This window comes from Brassica napus, chromosome C2, assembly GCF_020379485.1.
Source record: "Brassica napus cultivar Da-Ae chromosome C2, Da-Ae, whole genome shotgun sequence".
NCBI classification, from domain to species: Eukaryota; Viridiplantae; Streptophyta; class Magnoliopsida; order Brassicales; family Brassicaceae; genus Brassica; species Brassica napus.
Window position 1 is genome coordinate 4,525,170 of NC_063445.1, and position 14,777 is coordinate 4,539,946.

At 38.0% G+C, this 14,777-nt stretch overlaps 2 protein-coding genes across 2 annotated transcripts; one reads left to right on the forward strand and one right to left on the reverse strand.

Annotated features, from left to right (window-relative positions):
• The first annotated feature begins 2,430 nt into the window (after nucleotides 1-2,430).
• On the forward strand, nucleotides 2,431-8,102 carry LOC106425688 (protein argonaute 9). Its single transcript, XM_013866402.3, has 22 exons — nucleotides 2,431-2,626; nucleotides 3,205-3,413; nucleotides 3,517-3,722; nucleotides 3,800-4,018; nucleotides 4,113-4,249; nucleotides 4,322-4,419; nucleotides 4,497-4,594; nucleotides 4,676-4,838; nucleotides 4,924-5,040; nucleotides 5,127-5,234; nucleotides 5,325-5,387; nucleotides 5,462-5,575; nucleotides 5,658-5,826; nucleotides 5,908-6,023; nucleotides 6,123-6,260; nucleotides 6,348-6,490; nucleotides 6,576-6,705; nucleotides 6,793-6,904; nucleotides 6,983-7,056; nucleotides 7,149-7,243; nucleotides 7,340-7,371; nucleotides 7,694-8,102. Exons 2-22 carry the CDS (start codon nucleotides 3,207-3,209, stop codon nucleotides 7,873-7,875), a joined length of 2,721 nt encoding a protein of 906 aa, XP_013721856.2. The 5' UTR covers nucleotides 2,431-2,626; nucleotides 3,205-3,206; the 3' UTR covers nucleotides 7,876-8,102.
• Nucleotides 8,103-10,100: 1,998 nt separating this feature from the next.
• On the reverse strand, nucleotides 10,101-14,586 carry LOC106425718 (eukaryotic peptide chain release factor GTP-binding subunit ERF3A-like). Its single transcript, XM_022694874.2, has 19 exons — nucleotides 14,214-14,586; nucleotides 14,045-14,128; nucleotides 13,775-13,825; nucleotides 13,626-13,679; nucleotides 13,423-13,527; nucleotides 13,146-13,257; nucleotides 13,012-13,057; nucleotides 12,790-12,861; nucleotides 12,625-12,687; nucleotides 12,372-12,526; nucleotides 12,229-12,293; nucleotides 11,982-12,132; nucleotides 11,612-11,717; nucleotides 11,392-11,527; nucleotides 11,207-11,271; nucleotides 10,937-11,107; nucleotides 10,630-10,702; nucleotides 10,441-10,521; nucleotides 10,101-10,348 (listed from the first exon to the last, which is right to left on the reverse strand). The coding sequence occupies exons 1-18, from the start codon at nucleotides 14,371-14,373 to the stop codon at nucleotides 10,463-10,465; spliced, it is 1,728 nt and encodes a 575-aa protein (XP_022550595.1). The 5' UTR covers nucleotides 14,374-14,586; the 3' UTR covers nucleotides 10,101-10,348; nucleotides 10,441-10,462.
• Between the last annotated feature and the right edge of the window lie 191 nt (nucleotides 14,587-14,777).

Consider the following 14,777-nt stretch of genomic DNA (forward strand, 5'->3'; position numbering starts at 1 on the left):
ACTCTCCTGTGTCTATGTACTAAATATTTTATAGTATCCAGTCTCATTATAATCAGAAGTGCAGAAGCAGAGAGAGTATACATTCTTACACATTGACTTCAGGCCGATAACATCATATAACAACATACGAATTCACATAGAAAGGAACTACTTTGTTAGATGCATGAGCTATGATTAAGCAACATCAGTGATCAAGATTATTATGTGAGAAAATCAAATTTTGTGATCATACAACCAAACACAAGCATATGAGGCAAGTTCTCCACACTTCACTTTATTATATAATATATTGAAGTTTGAGATGAATTGACAAATCAACAAGACATGAATTTTGAAATCCATCCTCACACAAAACTTTTCGGGCACAGCAACAGCTACTTGCCTTTTTGAACATGGGTTACAACCAATGTTTTAGAAAAAAAAACAATTTAAAATGAGAATTCGAATAGTTGCATGTTACTGTTTTAGATAAGAGTTCCATGCACACAAATACATATATGTTATGCGGTTTTCAGTCATTATTTTCAGTTTAATGTAATCTTGAATATATATACTCAATAGGCAAAGCCATCTGTGGTAAGCTTCAGTTTCTAATGAGGCATGTAATGAGTAAATTTCTTATAAGGTTATAGCAGAAACCATGGATGGAGAGTTTTGCTCTCAAGTATTTTGGGGATCAAAACGAGTTTTAAAGGAAAAAAAAATATGCATACCTATAATTTGTATAATTTATAAAAAGGTCTATGGAAAAAGGAAGTTAGGTCACAAATAAATACAGTTACAAATCCGTATTAATATGCCTATGATCCAAAACTAAATCTCTACGGAAAAGTAAACAACAAAAACATACATTACATTATATATATGCAAATTAAAATAGTTACTGAAAAAGTCATATGAACTCAAATATGATGTTTTAACATGAAAACTCTAATACCGGAACGATCCAACATATATACACTCACCAAATATAAACACCATATATTACTATGAACTGAAAAACAAAAACAAATATGCAACCCATCATATATGCATTAACACCTAAACCTAGACAGTAACCATAAGATATGCTGAGGCAGAAAAATTCTACAACAGCTCCACCATCTACAACTACCGAATTATCTTCTTTTTGGGACAAACAAGCAGTGAATGGAGAATGCATTGGAGATCTATAGTGAGGCAAGCCAAAACTCACATCCGTATGCATTAAGTAGTACATGCAGTGGTTTCAAACAAAAGGTAAAACACAGCTATATAGACCATAAGCAAAACAAAGTAAATGTTGTTAAGAAAAAAAAAAAAGGTTATCATGAATCTATAAAACAGACAATCGTATATTCACTACTAAAAATAAAAGTGAACATCACTAACCAGCATACAACCACTATGTTGCAAATTTAGGGCCATCTCCAGCGCATCACATCAGTGGTGAAATTAACCAACTTAAAGATGGCATCTCAAGCCCAACTCTAACCATCATCTCACAATTTTCTATTTATGTCTATAGGATATTTCATGGTACACTCGACAAACGGACATACCTTCACATATATTACTTTTAATTTTTTTTTATAAAGAAAATAACAAAATGCTTGATCGTTAGGTTTAGAATGAAGCTAAAGGATTTTTAGATTTCTTCAAGTTAGTCTTATATTAAATGGTATTTCTAAAGTTAAACTGTCTACATGCTTTCTTATGACATTTTTTTGCTTTTCTAAATAAAACCATAAACTTTTCAGATCGATGTGTTGTAAATATAGCTTTGAGGCAAAGGAGACCATCAACAAAACATTAATAAAGGGACAACATGATCTCTACCTATTTCTCAAATTCAAAATTTTATAGATTCTTTATAATAAATTTATCAAATGATATCATATATTATATAAACTTAAAAGGAAAATTATAGAACCACACTATCCGCGCGTAGCGCGGACACGGACCTAGTAACCATAAAAGAAGAGTCCAAAGGTATATGAAACGAGTTGGAGAAAAAAAAAGTGGAGAAAATATATACTAATATGTGTTATTTGATGATGTTATATGCATGGGTTACCTACCGTTATATCCAGTAACGGAAGCTAAACCAAACACTACACTCGTATCACACGTTCATCCAGTTAACGAGGATAATATAGTTCTTTTAATTTGACCTGGAAAAATCTGATTTGTTATTATATACATAGAATAGTTTCTCTATGGTATGTGTAACGAACGTGCATATATTTGATTCCTTAATTAAGCTAAGCGCTAGTAAGCTCAGCAAATTATTTATAACAATAAATGCAAAAGTAATTAACTTTTTTCCTTCCTTAACAATAGAAAAAGTAAACACGTGAGGGGAGGAGAAACGGATATCAAACGATAGGACAAAGGAAACGAAAAGAATAAAAATATAATAATCCAGGAATATAGGGGCCAAATTAATAATAACGATAAGTGGGACCCACATTATTACTTGTTTTGAGTCTGCTTCTTTAAAACAAAGCGTAGGAGAGAAGAAGCTGCAGGCTCTCGCAAACCACCCCCAAATCAAACCGCAGAAACCTCTCTCTTTCCCTCGCCGTAGCTCTAGCGTCTAGGGTTTATTCTCCGTCTCGTCTTCGCCGTTTCTTATTAGCTAAAGGTACAGACTTTCTTAGTCAAAATCTTTTCTAATGTCTTTCTCCCATGCATACCCACTGTTTAGCCCTTCGGGTTTTGCTCTTAACGATTTCGTGTGTACGGCTTCTTAGTCTTCGCCTTTCTTCTACCGCTGATGTTGTGAATCGCTCTAAAGTCGTGATTTTTTTAGTGGGTTTTTCATGGGTTTTAGGGTTTTTGTCACAGTTATCTTAATCTGCACGTAGATCTATCCATCGGTTCATGGTTTGTATGCTGTTTCTGCTCTTAATAATCTGTTCTTATATCTTACCTGCTGTAAGTTGAACTTTGGGTTTTTTTGTGGGTTTCTATTTTTGTCATAGTATCTTCACATAGATCTCTTCTTTGATGTGTTCTGGTTATCACAATCTGTTGAAAAGTTTAAAACTTTTTTCATATCTTGAGATGGGTTTCTTTTGTTTTTCACTTGTCATCTAGCCGCTTGATGTGTATATGACGCTATAAAGTGTTCGTTTTATTTTTCTTGGAATAAAAGTTTGTAATGTTGCTTTTTCCATTTATCTTATATGTTTTGGGTCTTGTCTTGTTTTTGCCTTGCAGATATGGGTTCTGATGAAGATAAAGCGCTACCGCCTCCTCCACCTGCCCTTCCTCCAAACCTCGTTCCCGAGGTGGAGCCCATCAAGAAGAACACTCTCCTTCCGATGGCCCGGCGCGGCACTGGGTCCAAAGGACAGAGGATTCCCCTTCTCACCAATCACTTCAAAGTGAACTTCAACAACGCTAGCGGCCAGTTCTTCCATTACAGTGTAATGCTTCTTGTCTCCTCCTCTAATGTATTATTTGTCTCGCTCTAATGGTTCAATGCTTTTAACATACTTGTTTTGTCTCTTCTGTGATCGTTGGATGCAGGTTGCTATAACGTATGAAGATGGCCGTCCAGTTGAAGCTAAAGGAATCGGCAGGAAGATTCTTGACAAGGTTCAGCAGACCTATAAAACTGACTTGGGATCCAAGTACTTTGCCTATGATGGCGAGAAGACTCTCTTCACCGTTGGTCCTCTTCCCAGCAACAAACTTGACTTCTCGGTTGTTCTTGAAGACGCTCCTTCTAGCAGGTTCGAGACTTCAAACTCCTTTTAACATATCTTCACTGCTTTATAAAGATGTGATGATAATACTTTTTATATGGCAGGAACAACACTGGAAACGGTAGCCCCAATGAGTCTAACGACGCTGACAGGAAACGATCAAAGAGGCCCAATCAGTCCAAGAAGTTCATGGTGGAGATAAGTTACGCGGCTAAGATTCCCATGCACGCTATTGCAGCCGCTCTCCAAGGGAAGGAAACGGACAGCCTTCAAGATGCGATCAGAGTGCTTGACGTCATTCTCAGACAGAGTGCAGCTAGACAGTAAAGCTTATTTCTCAAACTTCTTTTATTACAACCTTCGTTTTCCTGATTGGTAAATTAATACACATCTTCTGATTTTTGGTTTTTTTGGCAGAGGTTGTCTCCTAGTTCGGCAATCTTTCTTCCATAATGACGCCCAGAACTTTGTACCAATCGGTGCAGGTGTTGTTGGTGTCAGAGGGTTTCATTCAAGCTTCCGAACAACTCAGGGAGGCTTGTCCTTGAACATAGGTAAATCTTATCTTGAATTTAATGTGTGTTAAGACTTTTGGGTAGTAACACTTTGGTTTCTTGATTCTGTAGACACTTCAACTACCATGGTTGTACAACCTGGCCCTGTGGTTGATTTTCTCCTGGCGAATCAGAATGTGAAAGACCCCTACTCTGTTGACTGGAACAAGGTACATCTTCGGCTTCATTTGTGCTATTGAATTTCTACAGATGAGAAGTTACTTATCTGTTTTTTCTCTCTTATCAGGCTAGACGTGTTCTCAAGAATCTCAGAGTCAAGGTTGCTCCCTCAAACCGAGAGTACAAGATAAGTGGACTTAGTGAAAGTCGCTGCAAAGAGCAAATGTATGTCAAGTGTATATTTTTTTATTACATGTTGAAGTCGCTTTGAGATGTTTCTAACAGGTCTGTCTTTGGTTGATACAGGTTCTCTCGGAATTCCAAGAACGATATGGGCGAAGTTGTGGAGCATCAGACGACTGTGTTTGAGTATTTCACCGAGTTCCGTAACATCCAACTGCAGTACTCTGGTGACTTCCCTTGCATCAACGTTGGCAAGCCAAAGCGCCCTACTTACATCCCCATTGAGGTAACTCTAGTTCATTGTTGTTCCTTCTTTTACCGGATTATGCTTGTACGGTTCATGACAGTTCTTGTTGGGTTTTTTTTTTCAGCACTGTGAGCTTGTGAGTCTCCAGCGCTACACAAAGTCACTTACCAATCTTCAGAGAGCTTCCCTGGTTGAAAAGTCTAGGCAGAAGCCATTGGAAAGGATGACTTCTCTAACCACTGTAGGTCTTCTGTTCATTTATCCTTTTGAGAGTTTGAAGTTTTTCTTTCTGTCGAATTTGATTTTATGATCTGATTCATCTTGCAGGGTCTGAAGAACAGCAACTATAATGCTGACTTGGTGTTGCAGGAGAGTGGTGTCAGCATCGGCTCTAGCTTCACCCACGTGGAGGGCCGCATCTTACAAGCACCAAAGGTGACTTACTCTTTTTCTCTACTTGCTGTGTATCTTTTCATGTCTTAATCTGGAAGTTCAATGCAAATATCTTTCCTTGCTTCCAAACAGCTGAGAGTGGGTAATGGAGAGGACTTTCAACCTCGCAATGGGCGTTGGAACTTCAACAATAAGGTGGATGGACTTTCTTAAATTTTCAGTTAGATTGATGGTTCAACCTCTGATACTAGCACTGAATCTCTTTGCAGAAACTGGTTGAGCCAACTACTGTCACTAGGTGGGCTGTGGTGAACTTCTCCGCTCGCTGTGACACAAACCGGCTCATTCCGGACTTGATTCGCTGCGGCAACATGAAAGGCATTGTAAGGGATCATTGATTACTATATTTAACTCAGTCATATGCACCAGTTACTAATTCCTCCCTTGTTTTTGTTCTTCCTTCAGAACGTGGAGCCTCCTTACGAAGTGGTCTTTCAAGAAAATGCTCAGTTCAGGAGTGCACCACCTCACATCAGAGTTGAAAAGATGTTCGAGCAGATACAGTCTAAGCTCCCGGGGAAGCCTAAGTTCCTTCTTTGCATCCTCGCAGAAAGGAAGAATTCTAACGTTTATGGTAAAGCATTCTACCATTAAATAAGAGACTAAGTGAACTCGTATTCGTGATTCTCACACTATCGTCTGTGTTTTTTTTCAGGTCCTTGGAAAAAGAAGAACCTTGCTGAGCTTGGAATCGTGACTCAGTGCATTGCTCCGACCGCCAGAATCAATGATCAGTACCTCACCAACGTTCTCCTGAAGATCAACGCTAAGGTGATCTCCTAAAGTTTGAAATTTCAATCAGTTATAATTTAAGATAAAGATTATAAAGACCTTAAAGCTTGAACTGACTTCACTGTTTCCTATATGTAGCTCGGTGGTCTAAACTCACTGCTAACTATGGAGCGCTCACAGGCAATGCCGTCAGTTACGCAAGTTCCTACAATCATTGTCGGGATGGATGTTTCCCATGGTTCCCCTGGCCAGTCTGATGTGCCATCTGTTGCTGCGGTAAGATTAAATTTTGTTTTCTGTTGATTGTGAGTTCACTCTTCTATCTCTCTAGTAACTTGATGTTTGTTTGTTTGGAAACAATAGGTGGTGAGCTCCAGGCAATGGCCACTCATCTCAAAGTATAGGGCATGTGTGCGCACACAGTCTCGTAAAGTGGAAATGATCGACAATCTTTTCAAGCTTGTCCCTGGCAAAGAAGAGAAGATGGTTGACGAGGGAATTTTCAGGTCAGTTTCTTGGATTGTTGTGCTGTCTCAGTAGTAGCTCGTGACATGGCAGCAGTGTAACTAGGGATTTTGTGCTTCTTTTCAGGGAGCTCTTGGTTGACTTTTACTCCAGCTCCCAGAAGAGGAAACCGGACCACATCATCATCTTCAGGGATGGTGTGAGTGAGTCTCAGTTCAACCAGGTTCTGAACATCGAGTTGGATCAGATGATGCAGGTATGGATGATGATTCTTGAGCCTCATTGACCTTAGTATACAGTTGAATATTTATGAACCTGTTTTTCTTGTGGGTTACGCTAATAGGCATGCAAGTTTCTCGATGAAAAATGGAACCCCAAGTTCACAGTGATCATTGCTCAGAAGAACCACCACACCAAGTTCTTCCAGGATAAAGGACCAGACAATGTTCCTCCAGGTATAATCCATTTGACCTGGGCATGATTGATCTTATCTTGTAAATGAGTTCTGAAACCTGTTTCTAACTGACTTGCAGGGACTATCATTGACAGCAAGATCTGTCACCCTCGGAACAACGACTTCTACCTCTGCGCTCATGCGGGGATGATTGTAAGTAACATGCCTCATCGGTTGGTTTTTCCTTTGTATTTGAATGATTGAACGAAAGCTTGACACTGTTCTGTTGATTTTGAATGTATTAGGGAACTACAAGGCCAACGCACTACCATGTGCTGTACGATGAGATCAACTTTACCACAGATGACCTCCAGGAACTTGTGCATTCACTGTCCTATGTGTAAGCATTAGATCACTTTCTAGCTCTCTTATCTGAAACATTTGTTTGTGGTGTGTTGGCGATGTATACTAAACTTGTGTGGTTTGATACTTGTAGCTACCAGAGGAGCACCACTGCCATCTCAGTCGGTAAGTTCTCAAATCTTTTTCTTGATTTCTGCTGATAGTTTAGATCTTTGGCATGTAATGTCTTTGGCCTCTATTGATTGCTGCTGATAGTTAAGATCGTTTGCATGTAATGTCTTTGGCCTCTATTGATTGCTGCTGATAGTTAAGATCTTTGGCATGTAATTGCTGTGTCTGCTCATCTATAGTTGTGTCTTCAACTTTATGATGTGTTAGTATTAGTGAGAATGGACCACAGCTAATTTTACTGCTTTCTTACCGGCAATAATCTCAATGCATGATGGTTGCGCAAGTATCTCAAGTTTCCTTTGTGTCTTTTCTGCAGTTGCACCGATTTGTTATGCTCACTTGGCGGCTGCACAGATGGGAACTGTGATGAAGTTTGAGGACATGTCTTTGTCTGAGACATCATCGAGCCATGGCGGGATCACGACTCCTGGAGCAGTGCCTGTGCCACCCATGCCAAAGTTGAACCCGGAGGTTGCAAGTTCCATGTTCTTCTGCTGAAGGAACAGTCCAGTCTACCACGGCTTCTATCTTTCTTTTTGCTTATGATCGTACCAACCAAACTTTAAACGCTCTTAGACTCTTCTCTTGGTCGATGCTTCCACTTGTCTTTTTCATCGGCCCTTAATACTCTTTATGATTTCTTCTGTGTTTTGGATCTTTTGATGGGCGTTGGTTGTGGATATTTGATCTATGCTTTAATCAAATCAGTGATTGTAATGTTTTAACTTTGGTAGTTTAATCAGCTGATTGAATTTAAACTTGCAACAGAAGTTAGGGTTTTTAAAATGTTTTTGTGTGTGATTTGAATCTTTTGATAGGCGCTGGTTGGAGAGGATATTTGATCTGTGCTCTAATCAAATCGGTAGTATTTTAAGACGTTATTGTTGTTTTTAGCAGTTTTCCTGTTTGACCTTTAGTTTTATCAACTGAATTAATGTAAACTTGCAACAGAAGCTAGGAATTTAAAATGTTTGTATCAAAGTTGCCACGACTCCAAAGTATTCTAAATACCTCATCTAGGGATGGCATCTTTAAATTTAAATTTAGGAGTTCTGCTTAACCGAAAGATAGAAGATACTCCAATATGAAATAAGCAAGCAGACGATTGACAAAAATAAAATAAAATCTAATAACTAAATAATAGTTTGAAGTGAACAGATCTCTTGTCTTTACTAAAGTTAAAACAGTACAACCGATAATGAAGCTATAGCTGCTGCGTTTGGGCAATGGCTGTTGGGGTGTAGCAGTCCGTGGGGTTGAGGGGGAACCTGTAAGACTTCCTGAACCAGTGAATGAAGCTATAGCTGCTGCGTTTGGGCAATGGCTGTAGATCCCGGAAGTTGAGAGTATCCGTTGGCCATGACTCTCGCATTTATGTTCATTCCTCATTATAACATAATGCAACATTCAATAGATTCAACGATGGGGAAGATGCAGTTGTTTATTATCAAGTATTATCTTCCAGGTTACTGTTTATATGATTTGGAGAGAGAGGAATAGAAGAAGACATGGGGAACACGCCTCTCCAACGGCTCTGTTGATAAATCTGGAGAGAGAGGACTAGAAGAAGACTTGTGCACTTTTCCCTTCGTTATATATTCAAAGTTTGCTAATGTAATTTACGTATTGCATCCGTTTTCAGGTATTTGGACCCAGTTATGCTGTTGGATTTGTTCAGAAACTCTTGAAGGTAACCACTTTCAAGCTAGTCAAATCGCTTTGTTCGTCTATGCACACTCTTTAGCTAGATAGACAAAAGTTTTTTGGGTAGCCATGTGAACTAATGTTTAGAACTATGTGCATACAAGTAAAAGGCAATGAGAGATTACTAAGAGCTGTGATTATGCAGGAAGGCTTGCATGCAAGCACAGTTAGTCACATCTTGTTAAGGAAGCTGTGAAAGAACGTCGTTGCAAAGACTATTGCACAACAATCGTGATTGTCTTCAAACGCGGATGACGAAAAGAAAAGCCTGTGGGGGTAACTGTTTTTCTTTTGGCTTTGTTTGAAGTGTTCCAAACCTTTTATTGTAACACTCTTTTTTTACATGTCAATGGATCGGTGACCACCACTAGAGTAAAAAAAATGACTTTGAAGACTAAACAGATCTCTGTTTTGATAATGTAAAAATTCTTCATTGTTCAATATGCATTCCACTTTTGAATGATGATACTGAAATAGTTTTCAAAATTAAATTCCGTTTAACTTTGGTGTAAGCATAAATAACACCACACACTGCTTCAATGTAAGATTCAATGCTTATTTGATTTACATAACACTGAACTTAGACCATCGCCAATAACATTTGCTATTTTCACCTTTAAAAATGAACTTAAACCATCTCAAATGTATTATTTTCACCACTAAAATAGAAAAACTTTGAAATAGAAGTGAGATATGGTTCAATGTATTCCTCTAAAATAAAAATCTCTAAATATAGAGTAAAAATAGAAAAATAATAATCTATATTATAGAAGAAAAAATAGAGATAGATTATGAGTAATTTCACTTTCACCTGTAAATGCTATTATAGAGGTGAAAATAGCAAGATGCTCTTAGAAGCACAAACTTGTCGAATGGACCAATGCAAACCCCAAAGCTGCACCAGTCAGGTCGCATGGAGCAAATACAGGAAGAAAGAACCGAGCATTAAGGAATAAATTGTGTTTCCTCAACTATTTAAATAGCAAACTCCAAAAAGCCGACAGACACTCAGCAGCAAAAAGGGTAATAACAATAGTATTAATTGTAAAATTTAGATTTAAAGTAAAAACTCTCATCTCATGTTCATCATAATACTCTTTCTAGCTTTTAAATTTTCAGAAAACGGTCTCAGGTGACACCTCTCTGTAGCAGTAACTCTAAAACCTCACCATAGAGATGAAACAAAGATTTAAGTTTAGGGAACTCAGACTCCTTCGTCAGAAGCATTTTTCTTAACCCCCTCTTGGTGCAACTCGAAAGCTGTCTCCTGCAGGTCAAAGACCCAGAAACCAGTTCAGATTGGATGTTTCTTCAATTTGGTACTTCTAATAATTGAAATCGTAAGACTAGTTAAGTCACCTTTTTCCTCGCAAGATTGGGATCAAGCGCTTGAGGAAGCACCTGAGAGCGCAGTCACTTTTCCAACAGCAATTGTTTTCCCTGTAGTGAGACCCCAAATAGATTTGTAAACCATGCACATAAATTAAGATGCTAAGATGAGTGATCATATTCTGCAATGCATTTAATATAGTCTCAGAAAATCTTTACCTTCAGTTCGTAGAGTGAATCTTCCAAGCTGCAGAAAATCTGAGAATTTTTCAACACAGATTGAATTGCTAACCTGCAGCAATGGATAGCAGTGATTAGGAGTAGAAAGACTGGATAAAAAAATTGTTAGAGCTGTTAAACAGAAATCTCGTGCGAATGCTCTCAACGTTCCTGGTATCTTTGCAACAACGGTATCATTTCATGCTATTTCTTAGATTGGCATAGAAACTTAAACCATATCTTGGCGGAAAAAAATGTCTATAAATAAAGCATTAAAGGAAAGAAAGGAAAACAGAAGGAACCAGACCTGTATACGGCAGACGACAACAGCACCATTCTTCTTCACATACATAATTTTTTTTTTTTTCATGGGTTTCCTCGTCTTCATGTCAATTTGGCTTATCAATTCAATTATCTCACATTCCTCAACAACTGCATGAATGTGAAGAATAGCCTTGTAACCAGCTGTAAAAATCGCCTACAGAAGCAGAAATAAAGATGACACGAGGGATTAAAATTCAGAATATATATAGTAAGAACGCAACACTATTAAGAACTGCATAACATAAATGCTTACATTGTCAGGCAGCTCAATGATTTGTAGTTGGGCAACGAACTCAGTAACGGCAGGTACAGGCTTTACTGCAACAGAAAACAAAGAAAAACTACAAATTAGTACCACTACAAAAAAAAAAGAAAAAAAAAAGAGAAGACTATGATTCGAGATACCAACGAAAATCACGTTAAAATCATCATACTCACCCGTGCTGGATAAAACAAAACCTGCAAGGATATCCTCGTCTTCAATGCCAGTTATACGGACTCTCAAATTCTCACCCTGTCCAGCGCGCTTAACTTTATCTTCATCGCAATATATAGCAACAACTTTCACGTGTTCCTACATTGGTAGATGATAGTTATCAAAAAGAGAATGAGCTGGCAATTATGTATAATTATGCGAGAGAAGACAACTTGAAAGTACCTTATTTGGCATAACAATCAAGGAATCACCCTCCCGGATGCTGCCAGATTCTACCTTTCCCATAACAACAGTTCCCATGTCTTTGAATTTATCAATAATGGGCATCCTATACAATTCATAAGATCGCAGTCAAAAACATATATACTTACAGACAATAATTCTCATTTGAACTAAAAGTATGAGAAATAAACTATAAAAGACATTTCCTACTATATGTGGTACAGAAAGCGGTGCGGAAAAAAAAAAAAAAAGGATATGGACGCTATGCTCAAAAAGCGACATGGATAAACGGGATTTCATGAATGCATCAATTAGTATTTTTAAAGGCACACACTCGAATGAATAAGACAAAGCGGCGTTTAGCGTTCACCTGAATGGACCATTAGGATCCCGTGGCGGAACTTCAATAGCATTGAGGACTTCAAAAAAGCTAGGGCCACTAAACCAAGGACAAACGTCTCGATCCATATTCTTGTCTATATTAACCCCCATTAAACCAGATATAGGCAGGAAGATAACATCTTCAAAACAAAAAAGAAGTAAAAAAAAAAAAACAAATTAAACATGCAATTACAAAATAGCTAATCTGTAACGTTTATAGTTCACTGTATGTATACCTTTCTTTTTGTTGTAGCCAGAGGTTTTAAGAAACGGTACCATGTTTTGTTCTATTTCATCGTATCTGCATAAGAAGACATAAATACGAGGATGAATGGGAAGAGAATATGAAAATCAACAGTGACAGGGCTTTTGTAAGTACCTCTCTTTCGACCAGTTAACAGTTGGATCATCCATCTTGTTCACAACAACCACTAGCTTTGACACTCCCAATGTTTTTGCAAGTTGAACATGCTCACGTGTCTGCCCACCCCTCTCATATCCTGTTTCAAATTCACCTTTACGAGCGGATATCACCTACAACCGAGAAGCGAAGGCAGGGAATTAATACGTTCCCTACGAGAGACCAATTCTAAAGTAAGGAATCAAATCAAATTGACATAGTACTGACGAACCAGTACACCAATGTCCGCTTGAGATGCTCCACTAATCATATTTGGTACATAACTCTTGTGGCCCTTCAGGTTCAAAAAAGCAAAGAGAATTAGAACAATATACTTGAAATGAAAGACAAATAAACAAAACAAAACAAAAAACTATTACTTCAGGTTGATCCTTACCGGGGCATCCAGAATTGTAAATCTGGTGGTCTCAGTTTCAAAATGAGCCCTTCCAACTTCAACTGTTTTACCCTGTCAACGTAGCAAGTAAGCCATACCACATATTAAAGTTAAAAATTCACCATAAACATTGTTGGGAATACTACAGACACGTGATTTCTGTCATCTCGGACACATTTATATATAGCAAACAAAGAAACATTAGTCAACCCCAGGAAGTACCTTGGCCCTCTCTTCTTCATTTGTATCCATTATATATGCCATATACCTGGCATAAAAGACAATAACAAGTTTATGGAAACAGAAAGTAGAACATAAACATTCCTTAGCAGTTTGGATTGATCAGAAATACTCACCAGCTTTCTCTACTTTTTTCTTTTGCTTCCTTTTCATACTTTTGGATTTGTCGGTCGTCCACCTGACCGCTAAGGAAGAGAATTTGTCCTCCGATAGTAGACTTTCCAGCATCTACAATGGAAAAAGTGGCCATGTGAATATTATCAATTAACTTTGAAACCATGTGTCTACACAAGGCAACTTTCTTACAATCTAAAGAGGAACAAACTTTCCCGACCAGTTTTCTATTAAGAAAATCGAATAGATGGAAAAAAATCATCAAGTAGATGGCCATACCAACATGTCCAATGAACACCACATTTAAGTGTCTCTTTTTGTTTGCCTCTGCAACTTCTTCCGCTTCCTCTTTGGCAGCCTTTCCTTGGGCTGCCTTCTCTCTGGCTAAATTGGTTGAATGGACAAGAAAGATAAACAAGTCTTGAATCGGACACCACGATCACAGAAAGATGAGAAACGAGTAGTATAGGAGATATAAGAACCTTTCGCTGGGTTATGCACTGGATGGAGCATTTTCTGTTCATGATCCTCAGAAGCTGAAACCACAAAAAAAAAAACGAGGTATACCTCAACTAACTCCCTTTTAGGGAAAATAAAATAGAAAGAAAGGAAACATAAAAGATCTATCAACCTTGTTGCGCATCAGGGATTGGTGTTGATTCTCGAACCTCATCTTTCAGGTCTGTGAAGCAAGGATAAATATCTAGTATTAGAATTATTAGAATTAGCGTTCAATCTCATGACAGCATAAACCTTGGACCCGCCTCCCTCAATCTCAAGCTAATATCATGCATATGTAATATACACAGTGAAACAATAGGAATAAACCGACCCACAGATAGACAATTCAAACAGTGTGACAGCGAAAATATAAACAAAATAGTGTCATGCCATACTGAACCTTCTTCCATTTTATTATCCAATATCTCAACTCCATCTGTGTTCTGACCTGCCGGAACGACAACTCCAACTCCATTGTTTTCTTCTGCATATTTCAACACCAACTTTTAGCACTATGCGAATTGTGAACTAAGAAACATAATTTTAAGCTTATCATCTTCAGGAATTACCTGCGGAATCAAGCTGTAATGCGCGGATTTCAGCCTCAATATCTACATCGTTGACAAAAGTAAAAAGATAGAATAACTCAGAAATCCCAAATATTACCAAAGCACATACTAATGATTTAACTGGAACGACGAGACTAATAACACTAATATGGAGAACCATTCAGCTTTCACATAAAAGGAAGACTACTCGATTTATGTACAGAAACACCCCCAAAGTGTATGTAGAAACCACTACTTGATCACGAAAAGAAAACGAAACTACTGAGAATGAGAAATTGGTATAACAAATCTCAGTTGGAAACAGAATATTAAAGTCAACCCAGTGATTCAAAACCCTAAAAATCCAATAACTAATTCTCATCCCGAAACTTTTACAACGAATCCATCGGCTCCAAGCATACACCCATAATAGAGAGGTAGGTTAGATCGAGTAACAGACGAGAACTGAAATAAGAAAAAAGCTCGAGAAACCCTACCCATGGCGGATGATGCTGGAACAGAAGGAGAGGAAAACTGTTCTAGGTTTTATTAAGACGCGCTAAACTTTTGCCCGCGTGGAAGTTA

Bases quoted from the DNA above. Each gene is read 5' to 3' on its own strand.
- LOC106425718 (XM_022694874.2), bottom strand. From the start codon at position 14,373: ATGGTTCTCCATATTAGTGTTATTAGTCTCGTCGTTCCAGTTAAATCA. The intron at 13,826-14,044 runs GTTCAGTATGGC...CTTGCTTCACAG, and splicing joins GGATAATAAAATGGAAGAAG to ACCTGAAAGATGAGGTTCGA. The intron at 10,522-10,629 runs GTAAAGATTTTC...GTCTCACTACAG, and splicing joins ATTCACTCTACGAACTGAAG to GGAAAACAATTGCTGTTGGA.
- LOC106425688 (XM_013866402.3), top strand. From the start codon at position 3,207: ATGGGTTCTGATGAAGATAAAGCGCTACCGCCTCCTCCACCTGCCCTT. The intron at 4,595-4,675 runs GTATGTCAAGTG...TGGTTGATACAG, and splicing joins AGTCGCTGCAAAGAGCAAAT to GTTCTCTCGGAATTCCAAGA. The intron at 6,261-6,347 runs GTAAGATTAAAT...TGGAAACAATAG, and splicing joins ATGTGCCATCTGTTGCTGCG to GTGGTGAGCTCCAGGCAATG.